This window comes from Myodes glareolus, chromosome 26, assembly GCF_982192425.1.
Source record: "Myodes glareolus chromosome 26, mMyoGla1.1, whole genome shotgun sequence".
NCBI lineage: Eukaryota > Metazoa > Chordata > Mammalia > Rodentia > Cricetidae > Myodes > Myodes glareolus.
The window spans coordinates 3654001-3677114 of record NC_142051.1 but is presented as its reverse complement, the minus strand read 5'-3'; the positions used below and the strand labels follow the sequence as shown (position 1 = coordinate 3677114).

General features: G+C 40.8%; 1 protein-coding gene across 7 annotated transcripts in view; it reads right to left on the bottom strand.

Annotated features, from left to right (window-relative positions):
• Positions 1 to 23114, bottom strand: part of Grip1 (glutamate receptor interacting protein 1) — a 634564-nt gene that overhangs the window by 381276 nt on the left and 230174 nt on the right. For 2 of the 7 annotated variants that reach the window (XM_087902104.1, XM_087902106.1), the window contains exon 1: positions 1879 to 2402. The exons of 2 other annotated variants lie outside the window; for them this stretch is intronic. In XM_087902104.1, the coding sequence (XP_087758230.1) occupies positions 1879 to 2011 (133 nt within the window). In that variant the 5' untranslated portion in view covers positions 2012 to 2402. Of the gene's footprint in view, positions 1 to 1878; positions 2403 to 23114 lie in introns of those variants that run through there. 3 more of the 7 variants (XM_087902105.1, XM_087902107.1, XM_087902108.1) reach the window with 2 other exon arrangements.

Genomic DNA, 23114 nt, shown 5'->3' with positions numbered 1-23114 from the left:
TGCCGGACATGAGTTCCCTGTGACACATTCCATTTAAGATGTAGCATTCTGAAGTTGGGGACCCAACAGTCAGATATAAGTCTACAAGTTTTCAACTGCATCACATAAAGAAAGGGTCCTTCCAGAAAAACAAGCGAGCAAGCAAATAAAAACACCACTGAATCTTATTTTCCCGTGGAAAGGCAAATACTCAGGCCGGTTGGCATCTTATCCTTAGAGCAACCATGAAGAATCTGATAAAGCATGATTTTCTCCGAATTTTTCTCTGAACTTGATGATAACGATTATTACCCTCATCATACCCTCTTTTTAGTCTATTCTTGGAAAGCACTTTGCCCTGCTGATGTGGTTTTTTTTCAACAAATTTATCTTAAAAATAAAAAAAATCTCAGCAAAATACGTAGAATGCAGGCATTTGAGAGATTTTGTTTGAGTCAATTTGTAGACACATTCATCATAGCAGAAATCCTAGAGGGTGTGAATTAGGCTTTAGACTTGGTGTGTATTGACTGCAAGAAATGTCTTCAAGGAATAGCAGGCCAACCAGTGTTCTTCAGCTCCCCCATCCCACTTCCTACATTTCAGAATTATTTCTCATGCAAGCTGGCAGTATATTTTTTTATGTGTGCCACAAATCTTAGTTAAATTTGAGAATATATCAAGGAAGCTAAATTTAGGAAACATAGACTGTCACTACATTAGAATAGATTATTCATGAAAAAAAGCATAATAACATGGAAATAGCTCTGAAACTCAGAGAACACTCTGTAAAAACATTAATAGCAATACTGTTCAGGCAAATATCAAAGAACTACAATTGGCATTATTGTGTTATTGCCACTACATAAGTTTTCAGCCCTCAGCCTTCATCAATCACAGTGGGTTTGGTCATGTGGAAATAATTCCCATGGCTTTCACTGCCACAGAAATTGGGATCTAAATTATTTATTAGTTAATGCTCAAAGGGTAGAAATGGAATACATTCATGGTTATACTTCACAGGGCCAGAAGAAAACAAAATAGGCTTCAGGTACAAGTTCATAAAGATTCTTGCTCAAGAAGATAAGAAATAATTTTAAATTTATAAAATGTAGATCACACATAGCTGTCATCTCCCTCCCCTTCAATCGGGCACATAAACTCAGTGAATTTGGCAAGGAGATGCTTTCTCTCCTCACCCTGAGGCATTTCTGGATTTTAAATCTAGTGGGACCCGTCTAAGCCTCACCAGGAGCTCAAAGCACTGACAGGTACAAGAAAATTTCTAGTTCTCTATTTTAAAGTCAATTTACAAATGTCTCCATGTGGGTATTTTTTTATTCTGCAGGTATCGCTGCTGCTAGCTGACAGCCAACAAGTTCCCCTAACCTAATAACAAAATTACGAACATGCATCGGAGAAAAGCATTTCAACTTCCTGTACAAACAGCACGTTTCACCACAGATAACTGTCCAGAAGTCGGGACTGTGAGCGTTAATCATGAACATCAACTCCAATACAGACAGCTACTCTCAAACAAGCCAATCTTCTCTGTCTTGGAAGGAGAAAAATACACACACATAAAATTTTTGAAAAAAAATAACAACTACAACAGAACATATTCTAGCCACCTACAAGACAGATTATTTTTTTAACAGTTTCTTAAAATGAGAGAATCAGTTACATCTACAATATTAACCTGTGTGTGGACCCGGACTGGCAATAGGTCCAGACCTGATGTGGTGGCGATACTCACAACAAATCAAGCACAGTGGAGCTCGCACATCACACAACACCACCTGGTAAATCTTTTACATCCAAGAGTAAAGAAACATGCAAGATTTATTGTTAGCCCTGGCATGTGAAGACCAAGAGACGAGGGTGGAGGGAAGCGCTTACTTCGAAAATGCTCAGAAGCGTAGTAATAGACATCCTCATAGCCCTCTTGGTAATCCTCTTCCGGACGGTACTTTTTCCCCTTTCTTCTCCTAGATCTCCGAATCTGTTTGACGAATCCCAGGAAGCGGTCCATGCCTGGCTCCCGGGGAGGCGCTGCGCAGCCAGCAGCAGAGCGGACAGCTCAGCTGCTCTGCAAATCGGTGGAGCATGAATGACCCTCAGGAAGCCCGGGGACCTGGACACATTACCCTCCAGCCTTGCTCCTCGTGCCCATTAGGGCCGAGAGTTCAGCTGCAGAAGGGGAAAACATAACCGCGATATGGGAGTACCTTGATGAGACCTCCTCATTTAGCCCAAGAAACTGTCAGATCGGCTTTTTTTTTTTTTTAAAGGATGGGTGGGGCAGAGAAAGAAAGTAAGATGATAATAAAAGTAAAATAATAATCAAAGAGAAAACAAACAGCAAAGCTGCGAACTTCAACTTGTTTTCACACCAAACAAAAGTTCAGGATTTTCAGCTGAAGCAAGAGGCATCCCAGCACTAAAATGTCACTACCCAACACCTCCATCACCAGGGCGGGTGGGGAAGCTCGCTAGTCACTGGACTGAACCAAAGCTAGGGATGGCTTGGCTTTCCCCAGCAGCCAATTCTTCCCACTCGTATTAACATTCCTTTGCTCAAAGCTCAGCAGGCACGTGAAAACTTCCTAGAAAGCTGCAGTTTGGGAAAAGAGAGGCTGGTTAACTCTTTGCGCTCTTGGCAAGCCACTCTAGGGATCTGGGAAGTGGTTTCATCCATATGCACAGCCCTCTTGCTGACTGAGTGTGCTGTATGTGTTAATTGGAGCAGCAGGGGGAAGGCTCAGCAGCTGCTTTCAAAGGACACATTTACCCCACTGGGCATTAATGTATTCCAATCGCTGTTTGATCTAAATATTAAAATGCGCTTCTCAGAGAAGCTTCTCACAGGCTTAGTAACCGCGCTCCACAATCAGCAAAGAAAGGAAACTGCATGGTTTTCAGAGACAGGGAACACAAATAATCCAACTTTGAGTGCATGAAATTCAAGTAGGACTCAGGCTAAGCCGACACGCTGTTTAACAATAAAAGAAGCAACCTAAAGGACAAGCAAAGCCGAATTCTTAAAAGAAGGACGTTTTGAAATGTGTCCATACCTTGTTTATGCTAATCTTTAAGAATCACAAACAGCTTAGAAAACAACAACGACAAAAACCAAAACCTCTGGCTATCAAAAATACTTGAGGTCAAAGGGCAGAAGTCCGCTAGAGGTTAACTGAGTAAGCAGGAATCCTATGTAGCCATCGCCACCCCAGGCTCTTTCTTCATGGATCTCTACATGGATGGGGATTTTTAACACCAGGAAAAAGCCCTCAGCTCACAGCCTAATTCATCATGCATGTCAGCATATTACCTGGCAAAGTAATGATATTCCACAGCCCCTTGTTTCCAGAAATGTAATTTAGAGAAATGTGTCTGACTGAATGATGGTTGTTCAATAACAATATCATAACAAGTTTGCACAGGCGTCCCAGGGGGACTGGCTGCACTCACGATACCTGTTGTTTGGTGCACAGGCAACCTGCCTCTTTTCTACATTGAGGCTGATCTCTATTTTCAGCTATAGACTGCTCATGATGAAGTAGGGACAATTTTATTGAGGAAGTCAAATATTTACTAACCAAGAGCATTTCAGCTCTGAAATGTGTGGAGTTACATTCAACAGTTCCATGAAATTTCCCATGCTCAGAGGTTTCTCACTTTGTGTGCTGGAGGAGAGGGCTTCTGTCAAGAAATACAAACTTAATGATGCTGACAAAAAGATGCTATAAGATATGTCATGAGCATCTTTAAACACCAGCAAAATTCACTGTCCTTAGGTCCTGAGTCCTTTTGCTATTATTCTGCCTTCCTCAACCAAAACAAACCAGAGCAAAAATAATTAAGCAGAATCTTGAAGATCTGGAGTCTAGACTTTGTATAACAAACAGTAAATGACTGGTAATAACAGCACATGGCCTCTTCAGTCAGCCAAAGAGCATGCACACAAGGGCGTGCAGCCCTGCATGGAAAAGAAAAGGTTCAAACCATTTCCATGGCCCCAGGTTACCAACTCAACACTGTAGGGACAGCAAATAGAACACAGTTTGCTACTAATTTAGAGATTATCTTCCCTACCCAAAAGCTACTTGCATAAAACACTACGCCTTTTCTATGTGATTGTTCTTGAAATAAAGTGTGCTGGATAGTTTTATGTCAACTTGACACAAACTAAAGTCATTTTAGGGAAGCTCAATTGAGAAAAAGCCTCCATCAGATCAGGCTGTAGGAGTGTGCAGGCACTTTCTTAACTAGTGACTGAGGTGGAGGGCCCACATCAGTGGGCTGTCCCTGAGCTGCTGATCCTGGGTACTAGAAGAAAGCAGGCTAAGTAAGCCACGAGGAATAAGCCAGTAAGCAGCAACCCACATGGCTTCTGCAACAGTTCCTGCCCCCAGGTTCCTGCCCTGTTTGAGTTCCTGTCCTGACTTCCTTCAACAATGAACAGTACTGTGGATTTGTAAGTCAAATAAACCCTTTCCTCCCCAACTTGCTTTTTGGTCATGGTGTTTTATCAAAGCAATAGAACCCTAAGACACAGAGTTTGAAGATTTGGATACTGATTTGATTTTGCTTAATTGAACTAAGCAAATTTTCTCATTGACTAATTCGGTAAGTGCATATGTTCTCCAGAAGCAATGTCCATACACATTTTATCTATGGGAACTGCGATTACCCAGCAGCTGGAGTGCATACTGTTTGATTTGTAGTTAAAAGTTCCATTACAGTCCAGAAGGACTAACACTCTCGCCAGAAGAGACAGCGACCTTCATCACTGAAGATACCTTTACAAAACATTCCCTTCCAGTCCAGAAGGACCAACACTCTCACCAGAAGAGACAGAGATCTTCATCACTGAAGATACCTTTACAAAAAACAACTTAAAACTATCTGCTCCAATTTTTCACAGATTTTCCCCTCCAGCATTTGTTAAGGCTAATTTTCTCAGAGTAGTCAACAGCCATCTTTACAGAAGAAGCTACACAGACAAGTGAAACTGCCCACAACCTGTAGCTATACACCTGTTGTTTTCAGAAGTAGAGATTGCACATACTCATGATTTTTTTATTTGCTATTTTTCCAAAATATTCACTTCATGTAATTATATCTGTCTGTCTGTCTCACGCTCTCCGTGTGTGTGTGTGTGTGTGTGTGTGTGTGTGTGTGTGTGTGTATGTATGTATGCATGCACGTATGCACGTATCCTTGAAGAGGATGTTTTATCCTCTGAAGTTGCAGTTACAGGCAGTTCTGAATTGTCCGATATGGGTTCAGGGAACAGAACTCAGATCCTTTCCAAAAGAGTTTGTGCTATTAACTGGTCACCCATTTCTCCAACAACCTTTCTACTCAACCTTTGGTATTAGATAATCAACTGGTGTGCTCTTCCTCGAATAAGGTTATTTCTCATACTCTCAGCATTCCTTGGTTACCTCCAGTTTTTATGTAGGGTTTTCCTCATCCACTTTGCCATGCTGATTATCGCCCCATTCAGCTCATGTTCAGGCAGTAATGCTGGTGAGACTTGATGGTTCAGATTCCTCCACTATTCTCTCTTCTGAGGAATTTTAGTTGGGAGGTAAAGATCTCAGGACTTGACTATAATAATACAATTTTTAATAGCAACATGAGATGGTGATACTAGGGAGGAGTTTGGAGTTTCTATTTGGAGGGTTATGACAGACAGTGTATCAGTCTTATTAAAGCAGGGAAACAAGAATCTGATATTTAGAAAAAATCTAAAGTCACAGATGTGTGAATGTTGCTATACACCAGTGGGCATGACATGAAGAAATGGAAACTCACAAGTAAGTGTCTAGATCCAAAAGACAGGATAATGGTGTCCCATCCCAGGCGTGGGAGGAGAGCAGAGTCCTGTCAGTGTTTTAATGGCTTTAGAGTTCTGGATGCATTTTAGGCTCCACCTCAGTTTTCCTGTCTAGCACGCGAAGACCAAGGCTGACCTTTATAGTAGTCCTGGACAACTGTCAAATTAGTGAAACGTGGCTGTGTTCTTCTCAGCAAGGTGTTACATCTCCGCAGAAACAGCCCCACCCTACAGCACCAAGAAGGCGGACACTCTAACCAGTGGTCCTCCCCAATGACTGCCTCCACAAGTAGAGAGAGCAGGGGCTGCTAAGAGAGCTGTGGGGACAATCATCTCCCACAGCCATGTTTGATTTGGCTTAGCTGAGTGTTTGGCATTTGTTTTACATAAAACTGGGTCAACATATGAAAGTCAGATGATTACACAAATTAACCAGATATTCAATTATTTTCCTTAAAGTATGGAAAGACCTAGTGGCCCTGGACCCAGGTCCATATAGTAACATAGAGAAGAGCTGAGAAAGACTGTCATCCACCAATAAGTCTCTGCTTCTCACTTAGCTATAGCCCCCTCTCCCGGACTCAAACCTCTCACTCAGTCACCTCTGGACCCTGCAGGCATTTGAGCCTGTGGGCCAGGGTAGAGATCTATTTGAGTAGCCAGATCCCAAACACTAACTATGTGTAAAACTATGGCAACACCCTTCTTCCTTCTTTCCTGTAGAGAAAGCTAACTATTGTAACAAGTGGGTTTTAGTGGAGCTAAAGGGTCACTAAAGTATAGTATTAAATTCCTAAGACAAAAAAAAAGAAGTGCTCTCATGAGAAAACAAGATAGCTTGAATTATTCAATAAAATGTACTTCAACCAAGGATAGTTAATACATATTAACATACACAGGCGTGCACACACACACACACACACACACACACACACACACACACACAGAGAAGCACTCGTTATTTTCCTCCTGGGAAGTAGGCAATTGGCTATAAAGCACTTGTATGGTTTCTATATTCTTTTGAATTAGGTTCCCCATCTGCTTTTATTAAACGAGTAGGCCAACTATTAAGATTAAGTGTTTAACCTACAAAAGCTCCTAGATTGCTTATTAAAGGATACCCTTTCTTGCACATTTACATTAAATGATGGTTATGGTATCTTCTAAGAGGTATTATGGAACACACAGTCTATCTGACAAATATTTAACATGCTAAAAAATCTAGTCCTTTTAGATGCTGAGGTGTCTGCATATAAGGTCAAGAACCACAGCAGCCTTCCCAAAAGCCCAGGGAAGACACTGTGCTACCCTGGAGATGGGAGCACAGGAGTGAGGAGATACCCCAGTCCCAGGACCCCAGGACAGACACCGTGCCACACAGGAGAGGGCAGCGCGGGAGGGAGGAAATACTCCAGCTTCAGGAGTGATGATGTGGCATTCTCACCACTGTAACAAGCTTTATAGTGGAAGTGATTTATCTCATGCTCTTTGCTAAATGAAACCCATAGATTATGTGTCTCATGCATACATAATTTTAACATAAAACACCTTAATAATGTTCTATTTAAATATCTTTAGCAATATTGAGAAAGTGCAATTAAGGGTCTGACTACAATAGAAGACGAAGTTATATCTTTGCAGTCACTTACAGTATGATTTTTAACTTAAGTTGTGATCAAAAACCACTCCATGCATCAAACAGTAAATAAAATGGTAACAAAATGAACACCAGAAAAAAAAGTTTGTATGGTCTTTGTGTATCAAAGCTGCAAAAAGTATGATATTGTGCCTCTGTAACTATGTTAGACTCATGAACGGAAATAATTATGAACAAAGTTTGTTTTACAAACACATTTATCATATGAAGATGTGAGAGCCGAGCTGAACACAGAACAAATTTCTGGTTTGTAAGCTTTTTTTTAAACCCAACTTCAGTACTGCTTGCATGGTGGGCTACTGTCTCTAACACGCTGGCAAACCCTATTCCTACTATACCCCATTCAGCACTATGACAAGCCATAGGGGGAAAGATGAACAAGCAAACAAAAAGAAAAGAACACTTATTTTCAAAAGGCTTCTCTGAGTCATTCCTAAATAAATAGCTAATCTGATCCCATCTAATCACTGATTGTTGGAGTTGTTTATTAAATAATGCAGAGTCGGTACCTAAACAGTAATGTGAAGCAAATTTTCTGGTCTGCAAATTGAAGTGTATGAACTAAGCTAATTCATCCATCTGTGAGGTATTTCAAGGTCAACCCTCCACTGCCAACAAGATTTTAGTTAAACAGACAGTGCAGGACAGTGCTTAGCGTCTGAGACTGTTTGCTTACTGAGCGTGAAATGAAATTTAACTGTGGTATGTCTGCATTTGTGGATTTATTATGGCTGTTTAGACTTCTTGCAAAATGAAATGTCAGGCAGTCATTCTGAGGTTCTGAATATTTTAGGCTTCATAGGTCTCACATAACTTTGGAGGATATTCTTTCAGTTTTTAGCCATCATTTTTTCTTTGCATCCCCCACTTTGTAGAATTAACTAATATTTTCGTTTACTGCCTAGATGTGCGATAAGCACAAGAGAGTGAAAATGAATGTTTAAAAATAATTTTCAAATTTGCCTTGCTTAACGTACTCTCTTAACATGGTAAGAGCTTTAAAAAGATTCTATGTGTGGAAATTCACAGATTTTTCCCCATTGAAGGTATAAAATGTATTAGGACAAATATTTAGAGCAGAACGTCTCTCGCAGCTACAAGATGGTATCACATTCATACAAGATGCTTTCAAGTGATGAAAACACACTGTTGGATATGGAGTCTTTAAAGGTACTTCTGAAACTTCACAAGGGGCATTTAAGCCCCATACAGTAGTTCTAAAAATTGTATTGTTTAATGTCTTCTGATTCCTAGAAATCCACATATGTTCTCTGTCCTCACTTCTCCGCGCCCCCTTCCTTTCCACAACTTGTCTTCCTAAATCACTTAGAGAGCAGGAAAAAAAATCTACCTTGAAATAGTACAATTTATTTATTTATTTGTTTTGGGGGTGGCTGTTTTATCAAAGTATTAAATTTCAAAAAATATTTTGCAATTGATTTATTTGGCTACAGAAACATTTCATAACTTAAAATATTTTCCTGTAGTCTGATGGGTTTTAGGGGTTGTAAAGACTAGCCGAATTATATTTTTTAGTTTCTTCTAGGTGTTTTGGTCTTTTTCTCTTATAACCAGTTCTCAAACCCCTAACATAGTCCTGTTCACAGCAGCACTTGCTTTATTTGCTATCAGATCTGCACCGTGACATCTGCATTTCCAACCTTGTCAGAAGTTCTCTATCTAAAATGACTGGGCTTTCTGCTTTTCCTCTCATTTTGCTCTTGAAGTTTAGCTGCCTCATCTATTTGGCTGCTTCCTTCTTCATCCACTTGTATTCCTCACATGTATTACAAATCAATATTTATTACACAGTGGGTGTGCAACTGGAGACGGTGAGAAACACTAAACCATCCTTCTTGATGGTAGCTGTATTTACAAGTTAAGAGTTTAAATCCATTAACTGAAATGGGGTTTTTGGAATGTCTATGGCTTTAAGGGCTCACTTATTCACTCTATAAAGTATATTTAGTGCCTCTGACATGTTAGATCCTTAATCTACGTATGCTCTCACCAACGGTTATAATGTGTCCTATTTTACAACCCTGCTAGCTCATTTTGGTGTTTGACACACGTTTCAGGAAGACCCAGGTAGAAATTAAATAGTATGTTTCTGTGAGCCACGAACAATGTGTGTTTGGCTCATGCTCAACCAGATTCATTCATTGAACAAGTGTCCATTTGTCAGGGATGCCAGGCACTGTCCCAGCAATGAAGACAGTGCCATGTGCAGAGGGCAGAGCTTCCTGCCCTTGGGGGTCACACACCTGATTAGGGGGCACATAACATATTGGGAAGCACAGCCTATATTTCTGGAAGTGGTCCACAAGGAGACGATGACAGAACCTGACAGTGGGACATCTGGGAAGGCTTTCTAAGAGGAGAGAAAATTTCAGCAGAACGTAAACAAAACAAAAACATTCAGCCACACAAAAGACTAAGCAGCACACCAAACAGGAACACACGAGAAAGACCAAGAGCCTGGCACTGGGCCAGGGACAGGAAGAAAGTCATTGCAGTGTAAAGTAAGAAGTTACAATGACAGTCAGGAGTGCCTCAACCTGAACTCTACAGAGTAGGTAAAAAAATTGTAGACCCATGTTCTACATTAGCGAGAGGTCCGCATAATGCTCTTTGGCATTTTAAGGAGAAAAGTGTCAAACACTGCTTTGCATTTAATAAATAAGTCATTCTTGATAATGGTAGAAAATGGGCAAGATTAGAAAATGGGCTCTGAGTCAGAAAGGAAAAAAAGGTTGCCTACTGGTTTTGGGATTGAGTAACTGGAAGGATAATTAATATGGAATTTCCCCTCTGTATGCTGTGAATATCATTGGTTAGTAAAGAAGCTGTTTTGGGCCTGGGATAGGGTAGAGCAGAGCTAGGCAGGGAAAGCTAAACTGAATGCTGGGAGAAAGTAGGTAGAGTCAGAGAGAAGCCATGGTGCCCCTCCAGAGACAGACGCCAGAACTTTACCTGGTAACCCACAGCCTCGTGGTGATACACAGATTACTAGAAATGGGTTAAATTAAGATGTAATAGTAAGTCAATAAGAAGCTAGAGCTAATGGGCCAAGCAGTAATTTAATTAGTACAGTTTCTGTGTGGTTATTTTGGGAGTCTGGGCGACAGAGAAATGAACAAGTAGCCCCCATACAACAAACTGGTGCTCCAACATGGTTGACTACATCCATATAAAACCTGAGAGGGCTTAGAAAGAAATTCTAGATATTAAAAAACAAAGCTTAGCTGCATTTTTTTCCTAACTGGCTTTGTTTGCTGGCGGCAAGCTGCATTCCTTTAAGAGTGGTTTTTCTGATTCAGTGGTAGCAGTAAAAAAAGCCACACCATTTTGAAATGGCGGCTTCCTGGGCCATGTTTCCAGTATGAACTATGACAAGGTCTGGCTATGGAGCATTTAAATGGGGTTCTGTGAGCAGAGAGCTACACACAGACCCTCCGTGTGCCTGAAAATGGGGCAATGTGCATGGCTCTCAGAAGCAGCAAACATGTCGCTGCTGTGTTGGTTGGACTGTGTGGAGCAACAGGCAGGACTGTGGAGCTGGTCTTAGCCATGCCCACTTAGCATTAGGAAATGTGCTCTTGGTCAAAAGATAATTACAGATATGCAATAAAGACAAATTCAGACATAGAAGACCTCTAAATGGGTCACAGTGTTGAATAAATGTATGTAGGCTTGGGAAAAAAAAGAAGAAGAATATAGAGATATAAAAAATATATTGTTAAAAAAAACAAAGTCTTTAAAGAGACAGAGTACAGACAGTCATAGATTACGAGTAAAGATAATAAAATAAATATTAAAAAGCAATAGAGTAAAAATAAACAAACCACATAAAGATGGAATATGAACAAAGAGTCTGGATTATGTATATTATCGTGTTTTCTTCGATTTTTTTGACTGCAAAAGAGCTAAGTACAGAATGACATTTCATTGTATAGGCTGCTAAGCTAAACCAACATATATGTTTTAAAGGTATCTGGACTTCAAAATTTGAGTCTAAGGATATGTTGCTTTGGAAAAGGGGTTCTTCTTTTGTTTCCACAGAAGATGAGGACCTGTGGATTGCCTCCAGACTAATGTGGTTTGATGGACTAAGACCCCCTGAAAGGTTGCCTTGAACACCCCTCAAAAAAATTATTTCATCCAACAAAAAGCAAGAAGCTGTTTGGAGAGAACCATGCCCAAATTCCCTAAATGATTGTTTACATTTAAAGAGGGATAAGCTAGAGATTTGCATTCGTATAGATCTTGGTTTATTGGTGTTAACTAAAGATCAATTTTATTATATGTTTATATCTGTTCTTGATTAAGATACTGTGTCTGTGCAGCTCATTTAAAAATGTAATGTATAATTAAGAAATATAGGTTAATAAGGACTCATTTATAATAGACAAGCTTGTTACATATTGTAGATAATAGACTTGTTTTAAACTTATACCCATAAAAATTTCTGAAAGATAACACACATGAACTTTGTCAATAAAGACTTGAATATCTTATAAGATCCTAGAAATATTTAGGAAAAAAAGCAACCTCAGTCAAGCAGTGGTGGCACATGCCATTAATTCCAGCACTTGAGAGGCAGAGACTGTAGGATCTCTGTGAGTTCAAGTCTGGTCTGGTCTACAGAGTGAGTTAAGGGACAGTCAGTGTTATTCACAGAGAAACCCTGTCTCAAAACAAAGCAAAAACAAGCAAAAATACCTAGTCAACCAGTTTTTCTTATTAAACATTATTGTTACTGTTTAATTTCACAATCAGGGCTGCCAGTCTTTCTGTCTCATAGAAGAAAACTGAAAGCTTTATGATATATTAACCAGTGAAATCTGGGAAATCATCAAAATCATGTGCAGTTAAAGCAAAAGTGGAAAAGAATATTTCATAAAAAGTTTTTTTCTCAGAAAAACAGAAGGAATTTTACCCGAGAGTTTGAGAAACAAGTTAGACCAAACCCTGAGTTGGAAGTCCCAGAATCCAAGTAAAAAGTTGAATGTGTTCGCCTATAAGTCTGTAACCCCAGCCTTGTGGAGGAGGGAGACAGAAGGATCTCTGTGGCTAATTGGCTTGTGGTCCACAAGACACCCTGTTCTCAAGGAAATAAGGTGGTGAGTGATAAACCAGGACACCCATCTATTTCCCTGGCTCATGTGTACATGTGCAATTATTGATGTTCAAACATACATATGGGCATAAAATAGAAGCCCATGATATACATGATACACACAGACAACACCCCCAAAAAGGAACCTAAAGCCAGATATAGACTTTATACTTTTGATAAACATTAACTTGAAATAGATCATACACATAAATGCAAAATGCAAAGGAAAAGTGCAAAGCTATGAAGCAAAGATGGCATAAGAAATCTAGATGCCTTCACGATGATGAAATTCATATGCAACATGTGAGGAGCAGCTCACAAAAACAAAACTGATAATCTGAACTTCACTGAAAATATGCTCTAGACTGTGAAAAGATAATTCACGCACAGGATGAAGACAAGCAAAACACAATCACAGGCTATTATATAAAATATTCAAAAGAGCTTGAAAAAGTCAAGAGTCAGAAAACGTGCAACTTGATATTTAAGATGGATGTAAAACCCCTGAATATATAAATCAGCAAGGAAGAATCTAGAGACAACAAACACACACATGCCAAGATGCTCAGCATGACAGGAATTCAGGACAAAGTAACAAGATAACACTAGTGCCTTCCAAACAACCGACAATGTCAGCACCAATGAGAAGGTGCAGTGAGCGGGTTCTCGCTTGTCGCTAGTTAAATAGAAAAGGGTACAGCTACTTAGGATGATGCTTCAAATTTCCTATAGAACTAAACATATCTTTACTATTTGATCTCACAATCATACTCCTTGGACATGCTTAAAGAAGTTGAAAACTTACATCCGCCAAAAGAACCTGCACATCGGGCTGCTTATATCAGCTTCCAGCATAATCAAAAAAACTTGTAAGCAACCAAGATGCCCATAAGTAGAGAGGAGGATAACTTGTGGTGCAGCTAGATGGATAGAACTGCAGTCCACACTTAAAAGAAATCAATCATTGTGAGACGTAAAACCGAAATGCCTGTACTAAGTCATGGAAACCACTCTGGAAAGGCTACACGCTGCCTGATTCCCAGTGCATACCATTTATTCCACACACAGTAAGAGGATGAGGCATTGCCAGAGGTTGGCAAGAAGGGAGATAAAAGGGTGGTGGTACAGGAATTTTTGTAATTTTTTAGGGAGGTGGTAGGATTGTGAATTATACCATAATAACGGGCACTTGACATAACATATTTACCAAACCTTAGAGAAGACAGCAACAGTAAGAATGAACTCTCACGTAAACAAACTGAACATCAGGTGACATGGTATGTCACTGTAGCCCCATCAGTCCTAGCAGATGCCTCAATTTTCTGAAGGATGCTGACAGTGAAGGAGGATGTGCGTTTACGGACATATGCAAAAGAATATGCAAACTTTGTGGAAAAGTCTGCTGCTATTCTACATCTGAATAAAGAAACCACATTAAAAAAAAAAACAGATTTGGCCTAATCTTTTTCTAGCAGGGACAGAAGAACTACAGACCCCATAAAAGGAAATAAAACTGACTGAGAAATTTTGTTTTGGGAGCCAGGTCTAGTGGCAAATACATTTAATCCCAGCATACAGGAGGAAGAGGCAGGCGACCTCTGTGAGTTTGAGGCCAGCCTGGTTTACAAAAGCCAGTTCCAGGACAGCTAGGGAAACCTTGTCTGTGTAATATCATTAGGACAGTGAAATGAGAGGGAAGATTACATCTCAGCAGATACACAGAATGCGTTAGATGATCACATCCACAATATCTGCTATAATTTTATAGATGCTACGAGCACTCAATGCAGAATCACCAAGGAGGGCATACACATGTGTGACAGTTCTCCCTAGCATATGATATTCTGGCTTAAAATCTGAAGGTAATTCCTTTACATTCTATTTGGAATTTTTTTGGGTAGGTTGAGTAGAAGTCAAACAACTTCCAGTCTGCAAAGACCAAACAAATCCGACAACACAATTTTGTCAAAATGATACTTTAGTTTTCTGTGGCACTAAACTAGTTTCCCTAGAGATACTGAGGCAACGGTAATTAGAAAGCACTCTCTGGTGCACACATTCTCATTATTCTGGCTTCGGAAAATGAACGAATCACTGTGACCATCAGTAACTCTCTTTCTCCCTTGTCCGGTAAAAGGAAATGGCTTACTGGGAAGGTGCAGGGCTGACTGTGAGATTTAGAACCCCATCACCAGGACGAGAGCACCCTGGGTTGCTTAATCCACCAATAGAACAGTGAAGCTGATGTAATCAGGTCGTGATTTAGGAGCTCTGAACACCAGACCCTTGGCCAATCACTCCATTCCACACACCTGATGATAATCATCTCTTACTTTGGAGCAAAATAGATGAGAGGGAGAGAGGCAAGTGACATGTGATCACAAGTGTGTGTCTGAATATAGTAACCCAATTTATGTGTCTCATTTTGGTTTATTTTACGAGAAATTCAAAAGTGCCACACAATTGGATTTTGTAGATAGATTAGGGAGACACAAAAGAGCCAAATGTGGTCTACAGAGCCCAGAGGCCATACCATGACTTGCACATAAGTGGACTAGCTAATGGAAGGTAGCCATGTTCTTGTGAGTTCTGATTTTCACCTCGTGTTTCAAGGCCAATAAAACTGTACACTTTCTCAGTACATCTGTCAAAGGATGCAAAGACCGACTTATCATTCCGTCTAGAAAGCCAAAACCAGTCATGCAGAACTTGGTCTCTCGCTGAAGAAGGCCTGAGATTCCTCCAGCAGAGCCTGCGAGCTGCAGAGCCTTGCTCACCTCATCCAACCTGAAGACGTCTCTGCTCATACACGAAGGGGCTGGAAGAGCTACAGTGCTATATGCATTTCACTATATGTCCTCGTATCTACTTAACCATATCAAAATTTCCTAGGGTATTAAAAGTATTGGAAAGGGTTTTCTTTTCTTTTGTTTTTTTTTTTTTTAATAATTATGTGTTCATTGGTACAAGCTGATAATGGTTCTCAAGTTTGCCGCTTTGTATTTGTTTTGGGAAATTAAAATTTCTTGAATTTGGAAATCTCTTGATTGCTATGTGGCTAATTACCCCCAAAACATCAAGCCAAGTGCTTTGTACATTAACATTTTCACTACAAAACGGATCAATCAATGTTCATTCTTCTCTTGCCAAAGTATTAGTTTTAAGAAAGTGACACCTCCATTAATGTTTTTTTCTCCTCATCAGTTTTTAGTGTATTTATACTCCATTGCCTAAGATGTCCCATATACGTACAATGAAAATGATTTGCTACCTTTATTAATTTTTTAAATTAGAGAAATTTAATAAAAGCAATTTTGGAAATGTAGTATTTATACAAACATTACCTGCGATACTTATCACCCTCCTTCCCTTCCTCATCTCAGACACCCACACATACAATGCATGCTCTTTCTGCCATACTTGAACTAAAATTCCTATCTACTAGACCGTATGCAAGAAGAGTATCTAATGCCACCTTCATGCCGTCACAAATAGAGTTTGATGATGCCCGGTGTCACCACACCAGTGCTCACTCTGCTAATGGCTCTGTCCTTCCCAGGACTGTGCACAGAAACATGCATCAACTGTCATAGGACATAACGTTCCATTCTTTGAACAAGCTCGTTCGGTTTCAAATGTTAGTAGAATTAGGAATGATAAAATGTAACCATGACAAAGGTGCCTTGAGTAGGCTGGGATTTGAAAAAAAAAAAGTGGGTAAAGAAAGGTCCCTAAACCCAAGAGATTTATAATAATGCATTTTAATCCAACCAAGAAATTCAGACATAATAGCAATAATTAACCACCACCATATACCCCAACATGAATATGGCACAGTGCTTGAGGGGCAAATGGATGTTGCTACAGTTTAGATCTAGGTAAGGGCTGCAGCATTCGGTCAAACATTCTTTGAAAGATGTTTCAGAGATACTGAAAAGCCACGGGGCTTTTCAGAGCTGTTTGTGAATAGACACAGGTCAGAGGATTTCATGGGGCTTCAGCATCGCAAGTGGCCACACAGGTCACGGGGCCCACACAGCTCCCTCTCTACCAAGTTGATGGCCCTCTGCCTAAGAGGCAGGAGTGGTTGCCACCTTTCTCCTTCAGTATAGCCAGTGATGAGCAACAGAATGTTTAGGTTTAAATCACTATGTTTAGTCTCTTTGGGAAGCACAGAAAAAAAATCCCCTTATAACAGAAGTTGCAAGCCATACAGTAGTATAGAAACAGACAAGAAGTCTGAAGAAAGATGAACAAGAAGACAGAAGCACTGCTTTGTATTCTTTATAAGAATGGGCATTATTTTTAATTTTTGGAGCTGCATACAAAAAGTACACATTTTAACCTCTTTTGTTCATACTTGGCTTGAGTGGCCCAGTCTAAAACATTTGTGTGGCCGTTTCCAAGAGCTTTTTGATATCCCCAAGGCCTGCTTTGATCACTCGACACTGGAGTCTGATTCTTCTGATGTGTCTATACCATCACTATCCTTGCTTGATTTTTATCTGCAATGTCTACCTAGCCTAAATCTACCTTAAGAGTTGAGCGGTTTGTCCGCATCTCTTCATCCGTCTCATAAAACTCAGCAGATCTCGCAACATTTCCATTTCAAACTATCCTGCCTTGCCAAGGAGTGAAATAAGAATATTTTCACTTCTTTTCCCCATACAGGAGACCAATCGGACAAGGCTGACAGGATGAGGAGAGCTAAAACTCAGTTATCATGTTTATGGGATTCATTTTTAAAACACACAGTTCATGCTGGCAAGATGGCTCAGTGTGAAAGCGTGCTAACCTTGTAGGCCTCATGAAAGACACAAAGGTGGAAGGAGAGAATTGATTCCACAAAGTCATTCTCTGACTATCACATGTTTACAGACACACACATATCAAAACACAAACAACTGGTAAAATAAGGTTTACACTTAAAAAGGACACCCAGTTCATTGGGGAACTGTTCTCTTAGTACAACAACTTTTTGTTTGTCACTAATTTATCAGAGAACTTTTGTGACATGACCACTACTCTACTCTTTCAAAATATTCATGGGATATATTTTGTGCTTGCTTTTAAATTTTATTTTATTCTTATGTGTACAAGTGTGTGTGTGCATATATACATGTGTGTGTATATTATGTATGCATGCAGAACACACATGCTTTTACAAGTGTGTGGAGGTCAGAAGATACTTTGTGGAGGGCTCTTCTCCTTCTCCCTTCACATGGGTTCCTGAGATTGAGGTCAGGAAAATTCTTTTACCAGTTTTGTCATTTCAATATCTCTGTGTTTCTGGAAAATGCATCAAAGAGAGTGTAAAGGAAATTAATATATAAATAATATCTACTCTAACTATATATACGGCAGCACAAAATGATTCGCAGTTTTTTAAATACCTCTGGCATAGCTGATTTACCTTTCTCCCTGAAGACAAGCCCTTACGGGTAGAGGAAAATTAAAAGTCCTTGTATTAGCACCTGCTGTTACTTAACATTATCCAAACTTAGAATCATAAGAACTCACAGTTCTTATCTTCCAGTCCCTGTGGGTCAGCAATTCTCGTGATGCTTGTGGGGTTTTCTGCTCAGACGCTCACAAGGATGCAACTAAGAAGCTGAATTCTTATCAGCAACCCAGCTGAAGGGTCTGCTTCTAGGCTAAGTACGCAAGCAGAATCGAGTTTGTGGAAGAAGGACTGAAAGCTTCAGTTTTGTGTTGGCTATCAACTGGAGGCTGCCTTGGTTTGCATGCATGCCTCAATGCCAGCAGAGGAGAAAGAAATGGAGATGAGGCCTCAGGAACACAGTTGATACACAGTTGCGTTTATGTAGTTGCATGGATCCTGTCCTGTTGGCTGGAAGGCAGGCACAAGTCCTGTCCACACAGAGGGAAGAGGGCCACATCAAGGCAACATTACAAGAAGACAGGATGAATACAGACCACCTTACTAACTGCCTGCAACACTTAACTTCCAGCAGATCTATTATTAGTGAAAAGAATGATCTTATTTAGTTGAAAGGCCTGAAAAAAATCGGCACTCTAAATTTTCCTTGTTTCATCCTCAATAACGAGCATGGGTTCTTTTGATGTATTCTTTTAAAATTATTGTGGAAATGCCAAGTACAGATATTTTCCTTTTCATATAACATGTCCTCATTATTCAGCCAGCACAGAATCTGGGTGTCTGCAAGTCTTGGTGAACAGCTGGAAGCTGCTGAGAAGAAAGCATGACATTGTCTTACCCCAGGGATTTCACTGAGAAATACTCCAGGCTCCATCACAAGGCATTGCTGCCACATCTTGTACTTGACTCAAATCTGGGACCCGTATTCCTGATGGTCCCCAAGGTAACATACTTTTCTGGCTTTGTGTTGAGGCAATTAGCCCATTTTAGTTTAAAATTCATAAACATTACTTTTTTCTGTGTGCTTCAGCATATTCTTCAGTATATTAGTTGTGTGGGTGGAAGGAGACAGGAAAGAATGGCAGGAGCAATGCTGACATGACTGACAGTGCATGGCTCACAGGGCTGCCCAATGACAGTGCATGGCACACAGGGATGCCCAATGGCAGTGCATGGCTGTGTTTAGAAAACCCAACAGGTAGGCGTGAGGCCTGCATTCTTGACATGGACTTCCCCTGCAAAATTTCAGAGCAAACCACTTACTCATTTCCTGCCCAACTGATAAGCAGGAGATAAATTGCTTGGTTAATACATAGCACGCAGGTCTCGGTGGCTTTTACATTTTCAAAGCACATCCATAGCTATTATCTCATTTTACATTAGTAGAAATAAAAGAGTCAACCTATACCAGGCTTTTTCTTTTAGGCCACCAATCAGCTCCCAAATCATGATATAGAGAATTATTATTAGTTATGAATGCTTGACCTGGCTAATAGCGTTTCTGGCTAGTACTTTTAACGTAAATTAACCTGTTTCTCTTTATCTACCTATTGCCTTGGGACTTTTTACCTTTTCTTACTTTCTTATTGTCTCTATGCCTGGCTGGCTTCTGGCCCTGGGCTTCTCCCGTAACCCCTCTTCTTCCTTCTCTCGTTCCTCTCTTCTCTTCTTTTTCTCCTTCTCAAGCCCACATTCTCCTCCTAGTTATACTCTCTCCCTGCCAGCCCCACCTATCCTTTCTCCTGCCTCGCTATTGGCCATTTAGCTCTTTATTAGACCAATCAGGTACTTTAGGCAGGCAAGATGAAATAGATGTAACATATTGTTACATAATTAAACACACAACCTTAAAACATTAAACAACAAACTTGGTGCAAACAAAAGTAACACACCTTTACACAGCTAAAGTAATATTCTGCAGCATGAACAAATGGAACACATCATTTAACACCTAGTTAAAATAATATTCCCTAACACCTACCTAAACCTAGTGGCTCAAGTCTGGAGTCTCAGCTTCTCGGGAGATAAAGGAGAAGAAACACGGGGCAGCCTAAGCTTCAAGTCTGGAGTCTCAGCTTCTTGGGAGATAGAGAGGAAGGGACATGGGGCAGCCTGGGCTACAGAGTCAGTTCTAGGCAAAATTGGGAACCTACTGAGACTCTGTCTCAAAAAAAAATACAAAATGGTTCGAGTGTTTTTCAGTGGTAGAGGGTTTGCCTAGCATGTACCAGGTATGGTGTGGACCTTGAGTGCCTACATGAGTGTACACACACACACACACACACACACACACATACACACACACACACTTTCTTCAATAACTTTTAGCCTTCCTTTTATTACAGGAAATAAGCTTTATGTCTTTTTTAAAATAGAAATTAATACCACGCCATCAATCATTGCCCAGCCCTGTGTTCAGTCGCGGAGGCCTGAGAGTCACACTGCCACCACCACGGCTCTGCCTAGCACCCCTCTGAACATCTCCCTGCTATCTTGTCTTTTACTTAGAGGTTTCAGTTGTTTTCAACTGTGTTTTCTGTTTAACTTGCTAGGGATGGAAACCTGTATTAGTCAGCTTTCATTACAGTGACAAAAGACTTGAGATAATCAACTTAACTGGACGGGATTTATTTTAGCTTCAGGTTTCAATCTGACACCACTTGGCCGCACGGCTCCGGGGCTGTGAGGGGGTAAACAGCACGGAGGCAAATGAGGGATAAAATGAAGCTGCCTCTCTCAGGCAGCTGGGAAGCAAAGACAGAGGGGAGGGTACTGGGTCTTTATACCTTCTATGAAGGCACACTCCCAAACTTCCTTCCAGTGAGCCACACCTCCTCTAGCTGTCACCCCCCCATACCAGTTTGGCACACCAGGGTGGCATCCAAGCCTCCAGTACACAGGTCTTTGTGGGATGCTGAAATTCCCTCATGAAGGGAAGAGATGTCAATCACTGTTATTTTTGTTTGGGGTTGCTCCAACAACGCCTCATCAATACTTGTATTCAGAGAAGCATCCAAAGAAAACCAGAGATGATCTGATAAATCAACTGCTAACAGAAGAGCCTTGGTTCCCTCTGAAAGGCATCACCCATTTCCCCATCTTCCTGACGAGCTGAAAACATCCCCACCCCACCCCACATCAAGGTACATTCACTTTTTTTTTTAATCTTCAGAACTGGGGGGTGGTTACTTGACATGGCAGGAGGATGAAGAAAATCTCCTGTGGTTCAGTCTGATGAAGCTAAGGGTCTGGGGAGGAGGCACACACCCTGGGTTATGCAGTTGGGAGTTGGGTCCTAAGGGCTACTCTTGAGAGAGACAGGGTTCTGAGACAGAAGACAAGGAGGAAATGTATCTGGAGGCAGACTGGCCACAAGTCAAGGGATGCCAACTGCTACCAGAGGGATCCAGGACCAGAGTCTCCCTAATGGGCCCCAAGAAGACACGGCCCAGCTGACACTTTGATTTCAACTCAAACGGATTTGTATTTTTATATTTGTATTACTTGGGGACAAAAGAGAATATATATATTGTCTAAGTCACCCAGTTTGTAGTGATTTGTCACTGTCACAGGAAACTGATACATACAACTCTGGCCCTTACCTTTCTAGTGACATTCCTAACTTATTCGTACTTAAAGAGGTCATCCAGCATCCTTATTACCAAGCCGTGTGACCCTACAACCTTAACGAGAAGCAAACAGATAACACCACAATTGATGTCAGCTTAAGGCATTTGAAAGCAAAACGTTCCTGAAGTCCTATAGGATTCTATAGGATTCTGTCATCCTTAACATGTCAGATTTCCAGAGGAAGACATTTGCCGAACCTCCCCAATCATCATTGCTACAACAAGGGACATAGCGTATTTACCTAAAAGATGCAGAAAATGGTCCTCCGAGAGGTAGCTTTTTGTTCAGAGAAACATGGGTCCATTTCCCATGTGTCTGACCCATCCTGCACACGTGCCACAGGCTGGAATAGGGGTGTCTTATTGCTGATGTCAAACTCGGCTACAATTATAATTACACACAGTCATATTTAGTGCATGTTATGCCAGATTTCATTTTAATTGTATTATATTCATTAACATTTTAGCCTCTGTAGCAACCTACATAGATACCTTGAGGTGAAACCTGTGAACATATAGGATGTCTGTGAAGATATGCTGCTTCACATGACAGAAAGAACCATGCTTGAGCCAGGACCTAGAAATCAGGAAGATTACCGTGGATGATCCAGATGGACCAACCTTTAAAAGTCTATTATATGAAGAGGGAAGGAAGGTCAAAGTGAGAAGATGTCATTAAGAAAGCCAACTATCAGAGTCAAGAAAACTTGAGAACACTTTTCCTGGACCAGTGATAGAGGAGGTGCCTCACAACGAGGAATGTAGACGGCGGGAGGGGAGGGCAGGGGGCAGCGCTGAGCAGGGCAAGGTCTCTCCAGGAGCTATAGAGGGAGTGGGGTCTTGCCTTTGGCTGTTTATCTGTTTATGATAAAATCTATTTCAGACTTCGGACCACTAGACCTGAAGGGCGGGCAAGTCATGCTGTTTCTCCACTGTGCTTGTAGCAATGTTGCGGTGGGAGTGTGAAACTGAAACCATCACACTATTTTATGAATGAAGCACACACGGAGAGCTAAAATAGTGTTCTAAAACCACAACACAGTCACTCACTGGCAGCTCTAGGATTCAAGGCCAGGTGCCTCTCTCCAGAGTTCAGAGCTAGCCCCTTCTCTACCTGCTCCCTTTGGGGGTCCTTCTTCCTCCTCATCTTGTGTTCCAGTCCCAGGTTACCAGTACTCCTTTCACGGGACTATTTAAATGACATTGTTCGTGATCTATATAAATAAACCAAAGCATATTTTCTGCAATGTGATTTCTAAATTTCTCTTCAAAACCGAATTCTATTTTTCAGTCTCTCATACAAGAAATCAAAGCGGTTTTGTTTGTATAAAGAGGGTGGTATGGAAGTGAATTATGAGAGCCAAAGTTCTAAGTTTTCATTGCTGTGCCTAAGAGATCCATAAAACAAAATGCCTCCAACCCATAAGGCCCCTGTCTAAGGACGAGCACTTCCTGAGGTGCTGGGGGCTGTTGCTCAGGTAAGA